This window comes from Bolinopsis microptera, chromosome 1 (genome assembly GCF_026151205.1).
Source record: "Bolinopsis microptera isolate Bmic1 chromosome 1, MBARI_Bmic_1.0, whole genome shotgun sequence".
NCBI lineage: Eukaryota > Metazoa > Ctenophora > Tentaculata > Lobata > Bolinopsidae > Bolinopsis > Bolinopsis microptera.
The window spans coordinates 12,334,632-12,357,659 of NC_087072.1; the positions used below are offsets into that span (position 1 = coordinate 12,334,632).

At 37.8% G+C, this 23,028-nt stretch overlaps 2 protein-coding genes across 2 annotated transcripts; both read left to right on the top strand.

Moving 5' to 3' along the window:
- Positions 1–4,442: 4,442 nt before the first annotated feature.
- Positions 4,443–16,424, top strand: LOC134816103 (KH domain-containing, RNA-binding, signal transduction-associated protein 2-like). Its single transcript, XM_063824853.1, has 7 exons — positions 4,443–4,578; positions 4,825–5,006; positions 5,472–5,588; positions 6,135–6,278; positions 6,854–6,953; positions 8,168–8,453; positions 13,646–16,424. Exons 1-6 carry the CDS (start codon positions 4,446–4,448, stop codon positions 8,431–8,433), a joined length of 942 nt encoding a protein of 313 aa, XP_063680923.1. The 5' UTR covers positions 4,443–4,445; the 3' UTR covers positions 8,434–8,453; positions 13,646–16,424.
- Positions 16,425–18,989: 2,565 nt separating this feature from the next.
- On the top strand, positions 18,990–21,204 carry LOC134820226 (hydroxysteroid 11-beta-dehydrogenase 1-like protein). The gene is made up of 2 exons (XM_063830450.1): positions 18,990–19,162; positions 19,452–21,204. Exons 1-2 carry the CDS (start codon positions 18,995–18,997, stop codon positions 20,301–20,303), a joined length of 1,020 nt encoding a protein of 339 aa, XP_063686520.1. The 5' UTR covers positions 18,990–18,994; the 3' UTR covers positions 20,304–21,204.
- The last annotated feature ends 1,824 nt before the right edge of the window (positions 21,205–23,028 follow it).

Here is a 23,028-nt window from a genome sequence, read left to right on the forward strand (position 1 = left end):
TAAGGGGAATGTTGAGAGCCATAGAGTTTTTGATGACGAGAATGTTTTAGGGGCACATCTTTTTTCAGTTCATAATTTGAGGGAGAGATCTGTTTTCAATGAAAGTTTCCATTTTGATATTTTGTGTTCTACATCCCCAGATAATATTAGAAAGTCAGAACAGTTTTATATTAACAAATTGAAGACACTTTATCCGTTTGGCCTGAACAATGTGAATTCCGTTTCTGGAAGCTAATTTTTCATGGTGTCCCGAATTTTATTTTTAAATCGTCCATTTTTTGTTTATATATGCAGTCTATCAATTTTTGAATTGCGTCTTTTTGATTTAATGAACTACTGCAGACTCCACATTATTATAGTATATGCGATTAATTTTGTTCCGATTTTAAACTATTCCATTTTTACGAGATGCTAAATTAATTTTTTGAGACTTTACTACATTTTTGATGAGAAATTTTGACATTTTCAAACTAACCATTGATATTCTCAGATTATGTGACTGATTAAATGCTGAAGATAAAAGAAATATATTCATTTTGCTAAGATTATGTTTGCGTTTCATTGCTCAACAGCTGTTCGAAGGATCAAATATAAGATATTGATTGTTTTGTGGTAAATAAAAATTTTGTTTTATTAAAAAAATTTTGTTTTACTTATTACATAATTGTTTTTATTATTATATAATTAGTAATAAATTATTGCTCTAACCAGAGCCCTCGCGCCCGCTCGACGAAGGCCCATATTTCGGTAAAATAGGTTTACAGCCCATTGTAGCGAAATGCGCTACTGGGCCTCGCCGAGCTGCGATGAAGTGACATCGTCAATTAAATAGCCCACTAAGGCGCGCAACGCTCACCTAACCATGTGCTTTCACGCCGCTGCTTACCTGAGGACCCCAGGCTATTATGTTCATTAACATATATATATATATGTTATTACAAATAAAGATTTGGCGGAATGACAGGCTGAGCGCGGCCCAGTAAGCCGCTGCGGGCACGCTTGTTTCACAAGTCAAGTTTTACCGCCGTTAGGCGGGCACGTGCTGATGCAAGCGCAAGGGCTCTGGATAGAGCAATGCGCAACGAGTAGCTTCGATTTCAAACAAATATTGTAGGTTTATAACCTACCAAGACGCGCGCCGAGTCGGACTCGTCGATAATAATTGGAACAAATATTTTACAAGTATCACCCGTTAAAACAAATAGTGTGCTGGTATAATTTGTTAAATGCAAAATACTGCCGGGATTCCATTGCCTAGGACCCGCACGAGTGCACGGCTCCCACTGTATTGTAGAAACGCTAAACGTTACATATTTAATTGGAATTGGCGTGCCAGGTAATTAAATAATTGTTGTTTCTCAGTTCGACACAACTGCGTGCTTGTATCTGCATCTCACTTCTGCAACACTGAAAACTTATAATATATAAACAAGCTATATAATGGATCGGTTTATTTATGCTAAGGGCACAACCTGTCATTTTGTCAACACCTTGTATCATGTATATATCACCGCTTTTCACTTTATCCATCCACATGCCGCCTAAAGGTGATAGCAACGGGTTAAATTGAATTAATTGCATGATAATAGGCTTAATTGGGGACCACAGGCTATAATCAATAATGTTCATAAAAATAAAAATCCACCGAACAAAGATTCGGCGGAATGGCAGTGGACAGATTGTTAGCGCCGCCTAGTAATAATGAGTTTACAGCTTTTTATGACATTCCATTGGTTTTATTTCGGTTTGTTAACTTGTTTGGTTTTTTGTCCTATTGCCTTTTTATTTATATATTTCTTTTTATTTTCTTTTATAAGCTAGTACTATATAAGTAAAGTAAAGTATAAAAGTAAAATAAAGTAAAATTTATTACATCACATCATTATAACACATATCTACAAAATATCATGGCACTATGTAAAAAAATTTAGTAAATATTTCGCCACCAACATTAATTATTTATCAAATACAATATTGAAAAAAAATGTATCAAAACATTATCCTATTTTAAAAACCTAATCAAACTTTATAAATCGCTTCTTTGCCGCATAAGAATGAAACTTAAGATAATCGTTATGTTTCTCTTAATTACTGACAAGTAACTGGCTCCCTCAATACTTACTAAAACTTCATTAGAAACATTAAAAAAAAGCAATCATTTGTAATATTTTTAGAAATCATATATTTCTTAAATCCTTCTAATTTGATCATAAGTGATAAGTAATAGAGTAAAAGGGTATATTTGGTAATATAGTGTCTTATATATCTGGTAATACGAGCATATATGAAAAATGTACAGCGAGCATAATTAATATTTGCATAGTGCATTGCTAGCAGCTGAAACTTAATATAAAGACAATATAACAGAAAAATCAAATATAACTGGCATATCGTTTTAGTACAAATAATATTTTTGAATATACTACAAGCCTTACCAGTTGTCACCCCAAGCAGTCAACCAGAGCTCAAAAAAGCTTTCACCATTCACGGCGCCTGGGTCCTTTTACTAACTGTGCTAATGAGAGTGACGGTGTGGTCACGCTACTTATGTACCAGCCAGCTGCTAGCATACGCATTTCTTCCTCTGATCTAAGGTCAATTTAGAATAGCATGCTACTCGAAATTTAAATTGGATATTGTTTACTCGGATTTATTGATTGATTGCTTAATAAATTGATGATAAATATTTAAATTGTCTTTTCTTTAAAAAACATTATTTTTTCTCAACTTCGTTTAGTTCATGCATATTATTGTGAACTTTTCTAAGTACAATACTTAAATGTCATGTCTAATGTTACTCCTTTTTTGTTGTTAATACAAATCACCATGAACCATAATCATTACCTGGACAAGTTAAGGTTATGACAGACTGGAAGCCAGTAGCAAAAAAATTATAATTATAGCTTAAATTTTTAGGAATTTTATCTTCTATTTTAAGATCTATCATAGTATTTGTTATTTAAATGCCCATTGTAGCCTATGATAATTAGACTTCCATCATCATCATCATCATCATCATCATGCTCTAACTTTGAGAAGAAGTCCAAGGGGGAACCCTTTACTTAGTATTGGCACCACTGTCATTTAATTTGAATAAGATTACTCTATATAGATCTTAAAGCTGTTCATGTAAATTTTGTGAACTTCATATTTCTGAATCATTGATACTATCACCTTTTCCTATTTCAATTGTATTGCGTCCCCAATGTTTGCATAGGGAATGTTTCATTAATACTTTTGTATCTCAGGCTTATGCTATACTTTCGGATGTTTTATAGCCATGTGCCTAAGTACTTCGATCTATTCTACCTTTGTATTACCTAACAACTTGTGTAATTCCTTACCCCTGATTCACCTTTATTAAATAGAATCTGTGGTGTTTGGCAGGTTGTCTCGTTGTATTTTATTCAAGGAATGAAGTTGAAAGCTACTGATAATAGAGGCTTGCTTCTCCCCTCAGATGTTTGCTGTGAACATCTCACAGCCAAGAGATCTAAAGCAGGCACCTTCTGATATAAGTTTTTAGATGTCCCATAACATCAGAGCATTGTCCTCTTCTCTTATTAGTAAGTAGCAGTTTTATTAGGAGCTCACAATGGAGGCTTATCGGTAGCTTTCAAACTGTTTGTTGTGCGAACAAAATCTGCTCCATCAATTAAAATAATCTGTTGTTCTCTGTGCTTTATCAATTGGTCAGCGCGACCGTGATTTACCCTAACATTTTAATGCATCAGACGTTGAAATAAAGATCTATATTCATTAACTAATAACTTATCAACAAGGCTTAAATAGCGTATTTTATCAACAGTTCATAGAACTGATTTATATGTCCTTCACAGCTTCAGAAGCATCTACAAATAATTTAATAATATCATTATGTAAATTTGATTCTAATATATGAACAATCTAAATCCCAATTTACCGTGGACCCCGATTAACTTCAGGTTTTTCCTTCAGTATACTTTATCTAAATAGTCATATATATCTTCAATAAATGTAATTGATTTTTATTGTTGTAATAAGTTTAAGACATTGAGATATTTAATTCTAAATAAACAGTCTAGCCTTAAATTTAACCTTCCAATTACCATAATGCCCAATTTAGTTGAGTATTGCTTTCAAATCAGTTGATTTAAATAGGCACTTGTTCTAGAGAACAGTAATTGCTAACAATTTGTCTTTCTATAAATAAACTGTGATGCTTATAAAATGCTTATAAAATGATAATTACGGTCTCAGCAGTATCAATTGTAAAACAACGCTGTTTGAACCTGGAGCAAGATCCTGGACAGGGCCAGAAATGTTTTTTGTTACTTTAGCATGGATACTGGATGGGTAAACTGGACTGATGTTATCACAAGATTTGTGTACAGTTTATAAATGCTCTTTTAATTTCAATAGTTAGAGCAATGGAAGAGTTAATCAACCTATTTTATAGGACTAGGATGAATGGGCTCCCACCTTTTGGATCTTTAAGTCTCGTAGATAAAGATAATCAGTCCTACTTACAAGAACTTCATCATGAAAAAGACAGACTGGACGGCAGTTTACGGCACTGTAAAAGACTTATCGAACACGGTAATTACTGCCCTGTTAATCTGTTAACTTTAGAAAATCTAAAGGATGATTAATTACTGATATGTGTGGTATTATTCATCAAAATGCTTTAATAAATTCGGTGCAAATACGAATTCAATTCGTACGAATTGTCTCGAAGTAATCGTCTTTTGATTGTTATGCGACATAAAAATGTTAGTAGGGTAGATTCTCTTTCTTAATTTCTATCAATTTGCAAATAATTTATTATCAAACTAATAATTTCAGAGATCCAACACGTACAGCAGTCAGCATTCGTACATCCCATGTTCTGGAGGATCCGAGTAGAGACTTTACCTACACAGATTATCAGTGCAGATGGAGCTAATGTCATCGTCAAGGCCAGTGGAAAAGTCTACTTGCCAGTCCAAGAAAATCCTGATGCAAGGATGAGCGGCATGCCACAAGATGTAAGTGATCATGTTTAGAAGTGAAAATACGTTTTTTGTGGAAACAGAATTGAAGTTATGGTCTGGTAGAATTTGCACTCAAAATCAAGTTTGAATTTACTAATTTAAAGACTCCATGCTTAACCCTTCCATACCCGATTATACTTCAATTTCTTCATCATTTTGCCATCGGCAGAAAGATGGCAAGGAAAACATTTTGACAGGTTATTTTCCATAAATCCCATAGTATTTTAAAACACCTAGCCCATGCAAGTTACCTTAAAGTTAAGCGATTACTTGGCTGCATAGCATATACAGCATTATAATAGGATAGCCACTGTTGCATTTAAGTCAGCTTGGTTTCAAGAGTATTGCACAATATTCCACATCTATTAGACTATTTAAACCTTATACTAACTGGTGTTTTACAAGTATACCCACCTAGTACTACCCCTACTTAATTAACATAACTTGAGTTTATTGCAGTTCAACTTTGTGGGGAGGCTACTTGGACCACGAGGTCTGACTCTGCAGCGTCTGCAGGCGGACACCCGAACAAAGATGACCGTTCTTGGTCGAGGCAGCATGAGGGACAAGCAAAAGGTGCGACTTTAAACAAATGATTTTTACCAATCAAATCAAGGAGCGATTATATGTACTAGCAGGAACCCGTCTAACCCTAAAGTGGTGTCAAGACTCAAGAGACTAAAATAATTATTACCTATTTAATTCGCGTTTTTGACACCACTTGGGGGTCCAAATTTTGGGCTCTAAAACTCCTATTTCTTGGCCAATTTTTTATTTTTTTCATGCTGATTTGAAGGCCATTAAAGCATTTGACCCAGTCAAAAAAGTTTCAGTTGTATATCTTTTACGGTTTTTGCGGAAAGTCGTGTTAAAGTTGATGCCGTGGTGTCAGTAAAATGGCACGGATAAATAAATATATATATATCGTCTCGCTTTATATATAGTAAGATTATATGTACACTGCATATTATATTGCAGTAACTATAATCTGAGTGTTTGGTTTATATATTATATTGTTCTACAATTCAACTTACTTTTGATCTTGCTTCTGTGTAACATAAAGGGAAGAATACCCAACGATAATTTTCTATTCTTTATTTTCAGTCCTATAAATTCCTGCAGGAGGACGAATTGAGGAGCAAGCCCAAACACGAGCACTTGCTGGAGGAGCTGCACGTGCTAATTGAAGTAGAGGGAGCTCCCGGGGTAGCAGAGGCTAGATTCCATGCTGCTTCTGCTGAGATTAAACACATTTGTCTCCCTGTGGTACGTTACAAGCCCAAACACGAGCACTTGCTATCTTAATCTTAACCCAGTTTGACTAGCAGTACCAGTATTGCAATATAATAATGTTTTATGATAAGATATGAATCTGGGTGAATAATGGACGAGCTGTGATTTGGGCTAGTAGGCTATTTCTATCTCGTTATTGAGAATTTTGTTGTGGTATAAACTATTAGCTAAATTTGCCAAAGAGTAAATAGTTGGCAAATAGCGGTGCAAATTTGAAATTTTGTGAAGTGGGCGCTGACGTAACCGTCTTATAAAATCAAAACCTCCTATTTCTTTCGCTCAGAATTTTGAAAGAAGCAACAGCCCCTAAGCATAACCCAGAAGAGACCTTTACCTTAGCTTTGCCATAGACCTTATTCTGAGCCGGCCAATATTTCCCCAATACTAACACCAACAGTAATCTTAAAACCAAAATGACTATGTCCCGAATTGAGAAGTCGTGCTTATCTTTAATTGTGAGGTTCAGTATGATACGCTGGAATTAGCTTTAAAAGCATGCCTTATAATAGACCACATCGGTTTACAATGCTGATGATTGTCTTGTGCAGGACCCGCTACATGATCAGATAAAGAACGAACAGTTACGTGAGCTGGCCGTCCTCAACGGTACATTCCAGCCCGACTATTTGGGGGGCAACAGTTCCAGAGGTGAGTCAGCAATGTGAGGGAATGTGGGGGAATGTGGTGGAATGTGGGGCCAAGGGGAGGGGGGGATGTGGGGCCAGGGGGGGGGGGGGGGGGGGAGGGGAATGTGGGGCCAGTGGGGGGGGGGGGGCACATTTTAGAACGTCCTTTAATTATGCAGCTGGAAGCTAACATTTTCTGGACAAATGTCCAACAATTGGTGAGGGTAATTCCTTCGAGCTTTTCTTTAAATTTAATATTAATTTGCTAAAAATGTACTTTAAATTTACTATAGTCTGCAAAAGTTTGTCAGCTTGAGTAATACTCAAGCTGGTAAGTTAGGAGATGTTATCCCGGATGTTAGAAGATTATACGTAACATTCCATTAACTGCAAAATAAAACGTTTCAAATGTACCTTGAGGCTTGAACAATCATTCTCGAACTTTCGATAATCTCTATCGTGATGCTGTGAGCTCTCAGTCAATACTGAGACAGTACTTAGTTAGTACCACACGAGGATCACATCTGTGTTATTGTTATCTCAACAATGTCCTCTAATCCACTACTCTCTTTGTCTGAATACCAGCCTGGAACTAGTGAAACATCTTTGTAGTCCGTGTATTAGAGTTACCGTTCTGTAGGGAGGGATAATGTGTTGTCGACGTAGGCAACAGGACGTCATACAGTAATATGTCGTTATGTAGGACTACTTCCTCTAACCTTGAGAGATTCTACTGACAGATTGATGAGAACAGTATCCACTCAAAACCTTGAGCCTCTGTGTATTTAGCCCCACATTTAGTCCCAGTATTTAGCATGCTTAGAACTTCTAATTTGCTAGCACGACCGTTGACTTCAGGTCAGGATATTATGGTGGTAGTCAGATTGGATTGAGGGTCTGATCAAGCTAATCTGAATTTGGATAAGTACCTTGGGAATTAGTGGCTTATAAACTAATAAACTGACTGATCCTTTTTAGCCAATGACTCTGTTTTGGCATGCATACCAAGGGCCCGCAAATATCCCTTCAACTTTGATTGAGGGTTGCATTAAAAGCATCACATACCATCAACGAATCTAAACACTATTAACAATAAACCTTATCCTATCTAAACACTATCAACAGTAAAACTTACTGTACCTGGAACACTATTTGATTGAAAAGTTGAAATATATTTAAGTCTATTAACAGTTTATTTGACCCAACAACTGAAGCTAACCTGTTAACTCCCCTCAGGTCGTGTACAGACGATGACCTCCAGGATACCTGGTGGTGCAGGTGGAGGAGCTCGCGCGATGCGCCCCACCTCAGCGGGGGGTACCACAGGAGGCCCGGGTGGTGTCTCCACCGGGGGGCTCCCACCCACTTTCCCACGTAACGTACAAACGCAATTGTTGCGTAACACTAGCCCAATAGATCCGTTCCTGACTCCTGCCGTAAGTGCAAAACAGCAAGTGCCCTTCCTAAATGAAATCAGTTCTCTATTGGCCTCCTACATGTAATATCTACATGTATCAGTGTTGTAAGTTTATCTTTTTTTTACTAAAATATTTTATATGTTAACATGATTTGTTCTCGCATAATTTATGTAATTCATGTGATTTTTATTTAAAAAACCTGTTTATTCGAGGAGCCCTGAAATCAATGACTATTTCTATGATTGATAGCATTTCATTACATCTTACTCTTCTCTGAGACTATTGGAGCTTTGATTTTATGGCTCCTTGCTGAAAAACATCTCCTTTTTAAATTTGTCTTTCAAAGCATTTGTGATACACTGCCAAACTACACAAGTTCCATACAACATTCCAGTAACTACCACTGTAAAGGAAGAATTGCCCTAGTTTGCAATTCAAATTAATGCATGTAAATTTGAGTCTAGACAATGCCCGTTTAGAGTTTGACAGTGTACCTAGATGTAAAACAAGTTGCATTTATCTGGTCTGTTTGCTGCCAATAACTGATTTCATTAATATGTGCTTACCTTGGCTGCTGGACCTTTTCAAGCTGCACTTCATTTCACACTTCACTTCACATTCAAGTAAATTCCAATTATCAGCTGGTGTCTGATTCGTGTGCTAGTTCAGGCTTGTTATTTCAATCCTACCATTGACTGTGGCCCCGAATTCCGAGCTTAATCCTACCATTGACTGTGGCCCCAAACTCCGAGCTTAATCCTACCATTGACTGTGGCCCCGAACTCCGAGGTCAATCCTATCATTGACTGTGGCCCCGAACTCCGACCTTAATCCTACCATTGACCGTGGCCCCGAACTCCGAGCTTAATCCTATCATTGACCTTGGCCCCGAATTCCGAGCTTAATCCTACCATTGACCGTGGCCCCGAATTCCGAGCTCATAAAAGAGTATTTCCCTAATCTAGTTGCTCATAGATATATTGATTTACGTCATTCCCAACGTAGGGACGTATTAGATCAAGTTTCGTCAGTGAATTTCTCCAGTAGAAGAAGCCTTAAAAATAGCACCTTTGCAATAAAACGATTCCTCCCCCCTTTACATAATTCTCCGTTCTCATAAAAATTCAGTATTTTGGCTTCAGTTCTGTCATCATTTAACGTTAAAGTATAGTCTGATGTGCACACATGTTGAGCGTTGTTATGGTAACAACCGTTCTCTAGAGGATTATATTGACACATGATACCCTCTTATTGTCGCGATATACTGGCCGGCCTACTCGACCTCGTGAGACGAGATGGAAGTCAGGTAATTAGGTTTCTGTTACCCTCTCATTTGATTAGCTGGTCACTAGCCACTGCTACCAACTGTTCGGACATCCCCGGCTTTCCACCTACCAACGGGCATACGGTTCCCACCATTCAGTTCCAGCGTTGAGTTGAGAGATCATGACACAGTGGAGATACACTGTGACATAAGAGAGGGATTATAAAGGAGCAGGGTGGTAGGATTATGTGGGCGTTATTAATCCTCCCCCGGGATCATCTAGTAGTAGCTAGCTAGTTGTTAGTTAGTGAGGAAACTAATGAAGCATGTGTTGTTTCATCGCTAGCTGGATCCTAATGTTATATGCCTCATGTTATATGCAATGATTGTCATAATCCGTACCACGTGAAGTATAATGGAGTGTTTTATCTTTATAATACTAATAACATGGCGTGTTCAGGGTTTAATGTTAATGTTGTCGCACGTGCAAATTGTTATAAAACTATAAATCAAGTCTAGACGCGTGACTAATTAAACACTGATGTGAATAACAACCGATTGTATATCAGGCATTTAAATACACCGTGTCGAGCATAAACGTAGTCACTCATCATCTGTGGCCGTCTCATGCTGCGATAGAAGTTTTACCTCCTTTAATCTAACCTCAAGTCCCCGAAGTTTGGGCGGGATAGTTGCCCAAGAAGTGCGATATTTACCCTTATCCAAAAAGTTTTAAATTTCCTCGCAGATCAATGTTCCCTCTCCCCCTCCCCCTAAATTTCCTCTTTGGCGCCAAATTTCCTCCAAAATCCAAAATCTCGCAGATTATCTGCCGATCTGCCCTCTTTCTGGATGTGGGGGGGGGGGGGGGGGGGGGGAGGGGGGATAGTTGTACTCAAAGCAGGATCCCTCTAATGCTATAATCCTCTCTGTTTAGTGGTCCTAAATATAGTTACCTAGTGTGGACGTTTTGAATGTACTAACTGAGCTGCAGACCCAGTTCAGAGTCAGTTAGGCGGGGTTATAACGAGTGATTGTTCACATTGTCTACATAATGGACACGTGCAATGAGTTAACATAACACTTGTAGCCCTGTGAGCAGATATCCATATTGATGAGATGGGACCAGTTTAGCTGGTTGTATGAGGTGCCCCACACATTGTAGACTCTACATCCCACCTCCTTCCAGGCTGAGGCATTGCTCAGTCAGGAGCTAGGGTTAGGGGGTCATTTAATGAAGTAGAATAGAGATGGGATAAGAGGGTTAGGGTGCAAGTTTTGCCTCTCATCTTGCCTCCCACCAACAAACCATCAAACTTAGAAATTTAATGTCCGGACATTATAAATGTTCAAGTTAACACACTGCAGATCTATTTGCCGAAATGTTATCCAGATTAAAACTTTAATACTCCTCCTACACCTCTGTCTTACTCACAATAAAGTATAAACATAAATATCTGTTTCCCTGGTTACAGTCTCTACTCCTGATTCCGGTCATCTTGAAACTTAATCAACCCTACGAGCAGAATAGTAGGTAATTGCACCCTAAAGTCAGATCAAGGAGATCAACTGTTTTGGTTGCTCAAAGCAGACCAATTGTCGGCTGTATCTAGTTTAGAGGCCGCTAACTAGATGCTACTTGTCCCGCACTCTCTTTCCAACATGTCCCCCCCCAACAGCTGCCTCCTGATTGGTTAGAGTGCTGCACGCGACCTTGATACTGCTCTCTGATTGGTGGAATATTGTCACAGCAGGTAGCATTTCCCGCTATTTGATACGTTTCTGGGACTTCCACCGAACACATGAAATCTAGTTAACTTGGTTTCACTGCATTTATCCGAGTCAGAAACATCTAGAGTTTTATTGCGGTTCAAAAGTTTCTGGACTTTTTTCCGAAGATCATGGCGACGGACCATGTCACTGTTTTTATACCATGCCCTATAAACTTTAAAACATTACAGTGTATAATAATAGATTAAAAAAATGTCACTTTTCATTCGATCCTGACACTCTTAAGCTAGCTGTGGCTACTCAGCACTGAGCGCTGTGATTCAGCTCGGGTTAATGACTTGTTAACAAGAAGTTTCTAGAAACTTCCACTCTGCGAGGTTAGGGTTGTCACGCCCACTTAACAAGAGGGTTCTAGAAACTTCCACTCAGCGAGGTTAGGGTTGTCACGCCCACTTAACAAGAAGGTTCTAGAAACTTCCACTCTGCGAGGTTAGGGCTGTCACGCCCACTTAACAAGAAGGTTCTAGAAACTTCCACTCTGCGAGGTTAGGGTTGTCACCACTTAACAAGAGGGTTCTAGAAACTTCCACTCTGCGAGGTTAGGGTTGTCACACCCACTCCCGTCTCCCAAACGCCCACCATATCACACTAAAGTTTTGTGAGTCAACATGATGAGATCTGTCAGCTATGTAAAATGTAAATCTCCTGGAAACATATTGCTCTCAGCTCTGTATACAATGTCCCTGAACACCTGTAATACCCCGCGTTTCTCCTGCTTGTTCACAGAGAGAACACAGCTCTCTCTCCCTGAAAACCAGTCTGTATGGTGGATTAGAGGGCAGGCAATACACATTAGGCCCCGGCCCCTGAGGCTGGTGCGCAGTCTATGCAGTTCATTTTATAATTACTCTAGCTAGAGTGTGTAGTGTGTGTGGTGGGCCCCCAAGCGGATATAATTCCGTGTTTGTCACCCCTACCAAGTACCCACGCTCCTTACTACCGTGGCCTTCAATAAGGCAACCTCATTATTAAAAGGAAATCAAATTACGTGAGCAATTATTAATAGGTCAATAATTGTTATTAAATACTGTGGAGCTCATATCAGGACTGGCTGGTTTTAGTGTGGGGCTATCACACTGGTATCCTAATAACAAGACTTGCAGCAGCTCTTCTGCAGGACCTGTCATGACGTTGTAGTGACGTCACAGTGACGTCACAGTGACGTCACTAGTGGTAACGTGACCTGCTGATTATTGAGGTTAACCTGCGGGGGGAGTCAGGTTACAGTTCCCGGCCCCGCTCTCTTCTTATCACAATTAATTAGCTATACGTCCAGTGATAAGTCAACTTATAATTAGTGTTATAGCTGGAGAGGCAGCTCTTCGTCTTCAGGTTGATGGACAAGGCACAAGGTGAAAGGTCAAGATCTGACATGCTTACTCTATGATTTGAAGATAGAGTTACGGCTGTGAGAACAGTTTCACTTGTATCACCTTTCACATGTTCACTCTAGTTTTCATGCAATCTGGCTGTTTTCGTTATATTATGTTGATTGTTCTTAAATAAGTTACTTGTCATGGCCATTATATTATTATACAATTATAGGTAATTACTTATTAGTTTTTAAGGCACATCCGATCTCATAGCATGATACTGCTACTAATATCATAGCAAATATTACCTGTACCAGCAATGGACGTTATGAGACTGCAAAATTGTAAAAATCGTAAAATTAAAAAAAAGAAAAAAGAACAAAAAATAAAAAGAAAAGTAAACAATATCTAATTAAGTAGAAGGTAGGTACTACTGACCAGTAGTAGTACTGAAACAGAGACCCAACACAGCAAAAGAGCCACTGTCATTTCTTGGAATGTTGAGTTGAAACCAGAAGGAATGTCCATTTTTCACTGCTAGTTCTTTTGGTGCCATTGAGACAGCAGGTTACAGTGACAGGCAGTGGCGTAACGAAAGGGAGGGGGGGGGGGGGGAGGGAATCGTCGTTTGTATGTGGGACAATTTTGAAAAAATTAACTGAGGTACTAGCAAAACTGCGCGTTTTGCTCTAGAAACACACTTTTTTAGAGTTTTAACCGGCGTATCCTCTAAAATCACCTAATTTGCTCAATTTTAGGGAGGGGTGCCAAAAGGGGAGGGACGCCCCCCTGTTGGCAACGTTACGCCACTGGTGACAGGTATTGACTAAGGTTATATATTATAACAGGTAACTAATTGATACTGATAATCTATACCCCTAACAGCAGGTTTTAATTGCAATTACACTTTTTACTCACTTCTATTCAGGTGACGAAGCCCTGGTCTTGGTTCGGCGGTAACAATCACCCGCCCGGTCCCTCTTCAGGTCATCTCCGATAATGCACGTGCTGTGCGCGCTGCGCGCTACAAGACTCGCCAGCACGTGCACCCCTTTTCTCGTCACAACTTGGATTCACGCCACGCTAAATCGACCACATTTTTATACTGTATGTGCCACGTGGAGCCCAATTAAGAACACTAATTTCCCATGAACTGCACTGTTTGGTATAAAGTTATAATGAATAATGAATATATCATTACATCGCTGTAAGGTTTACTGCTAATGCTACGCAAATATACAATATAAATTAATTGGTAGTGTTATAGTGTTATCTTTACAGCCCTATTTTTCAGGTGCAACAGTTAAATCGTTATTCAGTTTAATAAAAACCCGTTTTCAATAATATATGCAACATTTTTAATATTAAAACCCATTGCTTACTAATGAAATGATTAGTGGAAAAGCCAAATCTCTGTATATTATCATCTAAAACTGTTAATATATTATAATAAAGATTGAGCAAATGTAATACGATACAGGGTCATAGTCATTTATTAACACAATCTTTCTTAAAATCGTATTATCAAAGAAAAGTTGCATTCCCATCGCACAAAGTTATATATCATGGTAATTGGTAACCTGGTAACCTGGTAACCTGGTAACCTGGTAACCTGGTAACCTGGTAATCTGGTAACCTGGTAACCTGGTAACCTGGTAACCTGATGTGTTCAGTTTGAATTAACGTTTGCTTTAACCTATAAACATAGATATAGTAGGGGTTTCACTTGCAAATATCTATGTTATCAAGCATTTAATTTATTCAAACTGATACAATATCAGCGGTAAAACTTAGTGCTTTGTGTTTTATACCAGTGTATCTTCCTATGTTAACGCTCTAAAATATCATGCTTAAAACGCCGTGGGTAGAGCACCCGAAACATATATTTTAATAAAAGCATTAAGTTAATAATATTGATTACACTCTCTGCTGGATAGTATGTCTCAGATGTATGTTTCTAAACTTGATATTAGTGGTTATGACCGGGGTATGTGTCCTTTTCACAAGTTACTATACCTCATAATAGGCTTGTAGCATTAGCTCGTATCTAGCTAACAGGTCAAACCGTATAGCTAGGAAGCTTTTGAAACTGACTATTATAAATCATAGTTCTAGTAGGTGTTTAGTATTTTTGTAACCACGTGATATATTTTAGGCTTTGTCTCATTCTTCCTTTGACACAAGTACTACATTCTACACAAACCCCGGATAGCTTTACTTGTGAGATGCTGGTAGTAACCATAGTAAAATGGCGATAGCTGGTAGTAACCATAGTAACTTGGCGATAGCTGGTAGTAACCATAGTAACATGGCGATAGCTGGTAGTAACCATAGTAACATGGCGATAGCTGGTAGTAACTAAGTAGTATAGGTCAGGTTTGCTATATTTGCTAAAACTACCTATTGCTCTGTCTGTTAAGGGTATCCTTTAGGGTCTAATATATCTACGTGTTTTCTTTTGCAATTTCATTGTGGGGAGAATATAAACCTGTGCTGTCTATATAATAGACCAGCTACATTATTTTTAAAATAATAGCTTATATGCTATATCATAGTATACGTAAATATCAATATAATAATAAGTAAGCAGTCAATAAGTAGTAAAGGATTAAAGTTGCCGTGTTGATAGTGAACCTTATTTAAAATGGGGGATGTTAGGGGTATTTATTTATTTCATTTTCTGTTACCATCTGGACGATGTAGATGTAATGTAGTTGTTTGAGTGACATTTATTTTATCAGCTGACCTTCTTCAAGTTGATATGACGTCATAGTTCATATGACGTCATAGGCTCAAGCAATTTAAAAATAAGGGACCCAATTTTAAGAACTGTATGTCATTTTAAGTGTTAATTAAATTTTTTCTAGAAATGTCATAATATAGATTTGGAATTTGTAATGCTTTGTGTCATTTTTTAGTCACAATGATAATGATATGTCACATAATTTAGTCACATTTTAGTACACTTTATCTTTGATCACTGTCCCATATATTATAACGCTCATGATTATTTTTACCACGTTGTTACGAGTTGCTTTTTGTACTTGACAGTATATGATATTTGATTATTTTTATAGTATTTTAGCGTTACATACATAATGATAGCTCTGACGACACCAAATTTGTAGTCGATAGTTCCATGACACGTGAAATTATATAATTAATTATAATTATGTAATTATATATGTTGGCTTCAATTGAAGATCTTATTCAGGCAGTTGCAGTAGTTATCATTATAAATATTATATTATATGAACTTTTGAGGTATTGATTCGAGTGAGAAGGTAGCAATTTTTGAACTTATAAAACTTTATCATAGTAATATTACGCATATTCTTTGACATTTTGTACCATGATGCCTAATGTTACAGCTCGCTGCTTATAGTCACAGTACACTACTGTTTAGTCTTACATTATGATAATAATATAGGGTTTTAGCTAAATCTGCAACTTTCGCTAACTTTATTATCCAATTAAAGTTAAATATTCTATTTTAACACAGATTCAGTTGATAAATATTTAAACGTAATAAGATGCGATGACGTATTTAAGCTTTATGATGTTGAAATGGGAGGGAAAGAGTGGTATTCAGTAATCACGGAAAGCCTCAATTCCGGAATATCGTATTCTCGGCAAATAGTCCCAGCACTTAAGTAATAAGTAATGTAGCAACAACTCTTTAAATTGGACCACTTAAATTGGACCACTTAAATTGGACCACTTAAGTTGCCTACTTATAGATGATTTCCAATTAAAACATACGAAAATGTCCCGTTAAAACAGCGGAATTGATTTATTTGTTCCGATTACCGCGTATCAGTCTAGTCTTTGACAAAAACAGTTTTTGTTGATTATCTAAAATAGCAATAAAACAACTTCGATCTCAAATTTGAGTCTATTGTACCAATAGGTTCAATAGGTAGACCGTACCAATGCAATCATTTTCATACTATAACAGCAGATTATGAAATGTGGGGTAGTAACAATTGTGCTTCAGTTAGTTGAGCCTTTTGTTGACATGCTCTCATTTTAAATCTATGTTAGATTTGCCGAAATGCACGCGATTATAACCGGTTTTGGGGCTTATCTGAATGCTTGTGAAGAATTAAAAATGTATTCAGTTATACAGATTTTTAAAACTATGGAATTGTTACCCATATCGGGACGGACAATATAAAGCACTAAGAACGTTAAGGTGGTTAAAAAAGAAATTTTTATCTCTAAAAAGTTTAAAATTAAATTGACGTTATGTATATGTTGGAAATTTTTACTTAAACTTTTTATCGAATCTTCGTAATGTTTAATGGAACTGGGAAGATCTGTCTTTATGAAGAAATAGCCCCCTGGTGCAGTCAGGCTTATTCAAAACAATTTAACCAATCTTTTGTAAGTTCTCTCTCAATCCAAATCTCTTAAAATCCAAATCTCTTAGAAAATAGTAGTACCTAAGATGACAAATCTTTAAAAATGGCCAACGTTGATCTTTTAACTTCAGCCCTGGCTGAATAACTAATCTGTATTCTAAAGAAATATCAAATAATAGTTGAGCCCAATCTACTAGTCATTGTCTGGATTCTATTTGACAAGTTGGTGTCGATAGAAGATCAATTTTCTTCAAAGTCGGCGTCTTTAGAACCACTGGCTAATCATTCATCACCACTGACAGCCAAATACGATTTCTTAATGCTCCGAGCAATTCTGTTCCTCATCAGTTGCAATTCTGTCACAAACAGAATTGTCCCAGTTATTTCCACTGAATTCATTCCTGAATTCCCATTCCCAAAACTTATTTTTAATTCTGATTTGATTTTACTTTCGCCCCCTCCACACCATAACTGTTTTTATTCCACCAGCGATATTTCGCAAGAGGGAGTACACTGCTGTAAAGACTGTTCCTAAAGCCAGGAAATTGCGTGGTGTCGCGACATTGGGGAGTAAATTAATCAGTATTTCAATAAACCGTCTGAAAAATATAAGGTCCCGTAGGATTAGCAACATATTTCATACTCTGATCACAGATAGACACTGTACGAACATGTACTACAATATACAAGCATAGATTAGTGAGTAAAACCAAGTAGTATTATACGACCAGACCCAGAAATAGATACCTGTACAGTATATCCTGCCAATTCATGAATTGAAATTACAATATTGGGAGATTACATTATCCGCTAAACAGTGTACTCTGTGTTTAAGAAGGTTAATCCTAAGCTTTAAGCCACTATGCACAGTACATATTCCACTTTCAGCCGGCCCGTTTAAAACTGTCCACACACATTTGCAGATTTTAAATGGCTCTCTCACCACTCTCTGTAGCGGATCTATGTTGAAAATGTCAAGTCCACTGTGAGCTTTCACTCGTAAACTGCTTCACCAAATTAGCAAATCTCAAAATCAAATTGGCACCTCTGACCGGATGTAAGGCTGTATGTAATAAAACTGTTATTTAAGTTACTCCAAATACGGTAGTGTTGTAAAAGAGCTTCTAACTCGGCACACTTTAACACAGCCAGATCAAAGCAGGATAATACTCGTGGAGCAACTGTTTATTCACGTAGTAACTCTGAAATACTCATCTAAGTGCTGTTTGTATCACGGTGTTAGTTCGTTTAACATCAACATGTTCCCCTTGCTTAACGAGACATTACCATAATATCTTAATCATCCGTTTCTATTTTTTAAATGGTAAAACAGTAAAACAGTAATACGAGAGTCAACTGCTGGCCGATTAGCTAATAAATATAACACCAAATTCGGTAAATCACCGGAATGCTCCACCACTATTACAAATATTAATCACAAAGTAAAATATTCCACCATGATAATTTGAACTGCACCAGGGAGGAGGCGGGTTGGATTTTAGTGATGGGGTCACGTGACAGCCTTATATGGTAATAGGTCACGTGACAGTCACGTGACTGCCTTATATGGTAGTAGGTCACGTGACAGAAGGCGGGTTGGAAGATGTGAAGGACCTGCTGTAACTTGTGTTGCTCTATTTTACTCTTAGATCTAACGGCTAAATGTATCATTAGATGATTATAGGATATTAATTTTGTTGATAAATAGACAGGCTAACTCTTAATAATATAACCCATGTAACCTCACCCTGTTTTACTGATCTCCCACAATAATATTATATCTTTAAAGTTCCACAATATAATCAAACACAATTTATAACTCTCTTTCAAAAACGATAATATTGTTTGTGGATATCTTGTTTCTTGTTTATGTTTCCCTTGCTAACTCCTTCACATGTGACTAGGGTGCAGGGATGAAGAAATGGTTGATAGTAGGCGTGACCATCCTGGGTATGGTCTGCTGCTCAGGTACTCTCGCTAAAGTTGGGGTCTTTATTCCCGGACTTCTTCTCTTTTGTTATATCTGCAGTAGGACTACTCGCCTCTCTGCTGAGCAGTACAGAGAGGGATTCTACAATAAGGTTTGTTTTTACATAACTTAATTGTATATTTAAGTAAATATTGGTTAAGTAAATTAAAATTAGTAAATTGCCAAATTAAATTGGTGCATAATTGCCTTTTATAGTTTAAGAAGCGCCGATGCAGCTTCTGATTTAATTAAGTGAGGGGCAATTAAAATTTTAAATAGTTTCATCTTAAACGTAAGTGTGTAATAAACGTTAGAATTAAGTTATAATAATATGTTGAACTGTTTCCCACTGATCAATATGTAACGTTAGTGATATAAACTAACAGCCCCTCTGTCTACAGGTAGTACTACTTTGTGGTGCTAGCTCGGGTATAGGGGAGGAGTTAGCGTACCAGCTAGCCTCCAAACACTGCCAGCTAGTCCTGGTGGCCCGGACTGAAGCCAAGTTACTTCGTGTTAAAGAGGGGGCTCTGAAGGCTGGTAGTCCCCGAGTAGAGGTCATCTCTTACGACTTCAGCAATGTTAAGAAGTGTGTCAGCACTGTCCTGTATAAGACTATAGAGCTGTATGGGAGACTAGATTATCTCATACTCAACCATGGTCTCATGCCAAACGGGCCCTTTCTGGGCTTCCCAAAGCAGCAGGACCCTGAGTTTATACAGAAGATCTACAACGTTAACGTGTTCAGCTACATCCAGCTAGCCACACACGCTATCCCCCATCTGGAGCTAACAGGGGGGCACATACACGTGACTAGCTCTATGGCTGGGGAAATACCTCAGATTATTGGGGGGCTTTACTGCGCTACTAAGCACTCTAAGAACGGGTTCTTCTACAGCTTGCAGCAGGAGCTTATCCACAAAAGATCTAAAGTCTCTCTGAATATCGGGGCATTTGGGCTGATAGTGACGAGGGAGATGAAGGATGTGATTATGAAGAAGATGAACATGCCTAAGTTCCTGCAGGGAGACCTGAAGAGATGTGTGCAGGTTATATTAGACAACCTGGTGCGCAGAGAGCGGACTATCACCTTCCCACCCACCAACATAGCCTTCCGCTTTAACTGGTACCTCAACCCTTTCTTCCACGAGTTCTTCTTGGCTGGTATCACTGATTATAACTCCCTAGTTAAGAACCACACCACTATCCACGAACAGTCCGCTAAGACTGGCTACCAGAAAGGCAGCTCTTAGTAATGCTACTACTACTCCCAGCTATGCGGTGTGCCTCAGGGATTGGGTCCTGTTAAGTGTTATGTACATCAGTTATTTTATGTTTCAACGAATTGACGGAACAATTTATATATAATAATCTTAAACATTTTAAATTTGGAGTTTATTTATTAATCAAACCACCGATCCAAATTTGACGTAAGTATGGACATATTTAATATATTTTTGGTTATATTATTGCGATATACTTGTCGTTTCTCGTGGTTAATTCTACATGATGGTACTAGTTACTAGTTGATAGTCACGCATAATTAAATTGTAGTCTAAAGGAGATATTTATATAATATCTGGATACTAGCGAGCTGAGTAAAGTACTGTGTTTACAGTACAATGTAGATGGATCTAAGTACTAAGTAGGTATAAACCTTATTTTTTCTGACGATTAAATTAATGATTTACCAGCCAGTTTCAGAGTTGATTAATCAAATTTTCTGTCACATGCCAATACTAATTATATGGGTCTCATACACTCCAGTGTTCGGATCTACTGTTTAATGCATGATTTTATTTAAATTGGTAATGTGATTATTATTTATTAAGATATTGTATAAAATATTGTTAATTTTGATTTGTTGAGTTAAATTTGCCATTGTATTTGTAATTTCATTTAATATTGTACAGTATTTAAGTATGTATTATAATATGATTAATCTTGAAATAACCCATTTAATTAATCTGTCTCTTTAAATAACTTATTGTCATTCAATATTCATCTTCAACTGACTGAAGTTTTAAATTAATTGTTGTATTTATTTGATGTTATGTTGGGATTTATCAACTTATCAGTAATTTATTACCTAATAACTTGGATTTGATTGTAACATATTGTTTGTTTATTAAATATAAACTTTAAAATTTCTTCATAGATTGTTCCTTTTTGTATAATGCCATATAGCAGGAATTTATAAAGCTGTTACCGTATTCTAAGCGAACTTTGGTAATAAATAAATGTGATAATCAGAATTTTTCACGGTGTACAGTGGTGATGCTCCCCCTCACGTACCAATCTAGTTAAAGGTAACGTATTTATAAACATCTAATTATAGCTCGCTTCTCATGTTTGACAGATCCGAGGGGGCTCCACTTCCATCGTATTTCTACTTAATACAGTTTTACCGAGCTCATTTAACGTTGGAGATTACATTATTTTGATGTCGCCTTATGGCCTTAAATGATTATGGTTCTGGATGTACAGGTGTCTTAGAATATAATCCCCAAAACTGGAGATTAATAAACTGCATGGTTTAAGCAGTTAGAATGTTACATCCCACTGCTCCCCATACTATAACCAGAAGTAATGGTAATATTAAAACACACTCTTGTATAACACATGCTGGTGAGAGTGTGAAATGTGGAACAGATAACGACCCTGTTATCCAGCTAAGCGGTTCCCGGGTCAGGCTGAGAGGGCTCCAAGTGAGAGGGCTGGTGCCGGATATCCTGGCTCTCCTACCCGCCGCTCTGCTATTAACTGGCTCGGACAATGATATTAGCCTGCTGATGGACGTGTAGGCTCCCCCGGCACTTGTCTTCAACAATACACATCTCTCCTGCTGTATTGTTATTCAGCAGCTTTGGCAGAGAGAATGGTGCTCTTAGCGCCTGGTTATTAGGAAGCTTGTGGTTTATTCAGTACCATGGATTTCATTGGCTCCGTGTAGACGGTGAGAGGAGAAATGGGGCCCTTTAACAAGAGCTCCCTTATCTCAAGGCTCTCTCTCTCCTCATCACTGAGATCTGCATTTAGAAAAGCACCCCTACCTATAGAGTATGGGACCTATACCCGGAGAAATGTAATTGTCAGAATCTCTTTGTTAACAGCGCGATCTGGTGGCCAGATTACAAAAACAATTTTGGAGAGGTGCTACAAAACCGTTTAAAGGGGCCCTCTGAGCACGAGCCTTTTACTTGTGATCAGATAACAACTTATCAGTAGCCTCACCACATTGTCTCCTCCCCACTTTGCCATGCTTTAACGATTAATCTAAAATCATGGACTTGCCTCTGCTGCTAAAATTAGAGCCCCGCTTTGAAAAGAAGTAGACTAATGCTGAGGTGCTAATATTTCACTCATCCTGATCGTCTGGGGTTGGTAATAGCTCTGAACTTGTAGTAAGGGTGTTTAGTAGAATATCTACGGGAGGGTAACCACTGACCAGTCACCATTTGACCATGACATGATGGTACATTTCTGGGGAACATTACCCTGATTTCCACACAACGTGCAACAAATTTCAACAAAACAATGTATTTCTGATATATTTCAGCCTGTAATGTCAGAAGGAGACGGTATAGTGTGGGAATAATGTGGCTGTGTAGACGAGTAGGCTCATGTGAAGGAAACATTGTCTCCTTCATAAAGAATGCAATGTAAACACACACAATGTGCTACAAAAACACTGGTTACCAAAAACAAACGCATCTTTTAGAATTCACAGTAAAGGTAGCAACTATCAGTCAAGGTAGCAACTATCAGCCATAGAGCCGATGCCCGAACCTAGATATGGTTAGCTTCGCTATGCCCGAAACCACCTTCACGACTATTTCTGAATATTTGAACTGCATTCCGTGTAGGTAATTGGCGACTAGTAAAATGTATAATCACTCTAAAGCGGCATTGAAGTCTGATTTTCTGCAGAATCGCCCGTACCTCAACAAGTCTCAAGAAGAGAAAATACTGAAGTGG

Coding starts and splice junctions, on each gene's coding strand:
- LOC134820226 (XM_063830450.1), top strand. CDS start 18,995: ATGAAGAAATGGTTGATAGTAGGCGTGACCATCCTGGGTATGGTCTGC. Junction 19,163..19,451: donor GAGAGGGATTCTACAATAAG/GTTTGTTTTTAC, acceptor CTCTGTCTACAG/GTAGTACTACTTTGTGGTGC.
- LOC134816103 (XM_063824853.1), top strand. CDS start 4,446: ATGAATGGGCTCCCACCTTTTGGATCTTTAAGTCTCGTAGATAAAGAT. Junction 5,007..5,471: donor TGAGCGGCATGCCACAAGAT/GTAAGTGATCAT, acceptor AGTTTATTGCAG/TTCAACTTTGTGGGGAGGCT. Junction 6,954..8,167: donor GGGGGGCAACAGTTCCAGAG/GTGAGTCAGCAA, acceptor AACTCCCCTCAG/GTCGTGTACAGACGATGACC.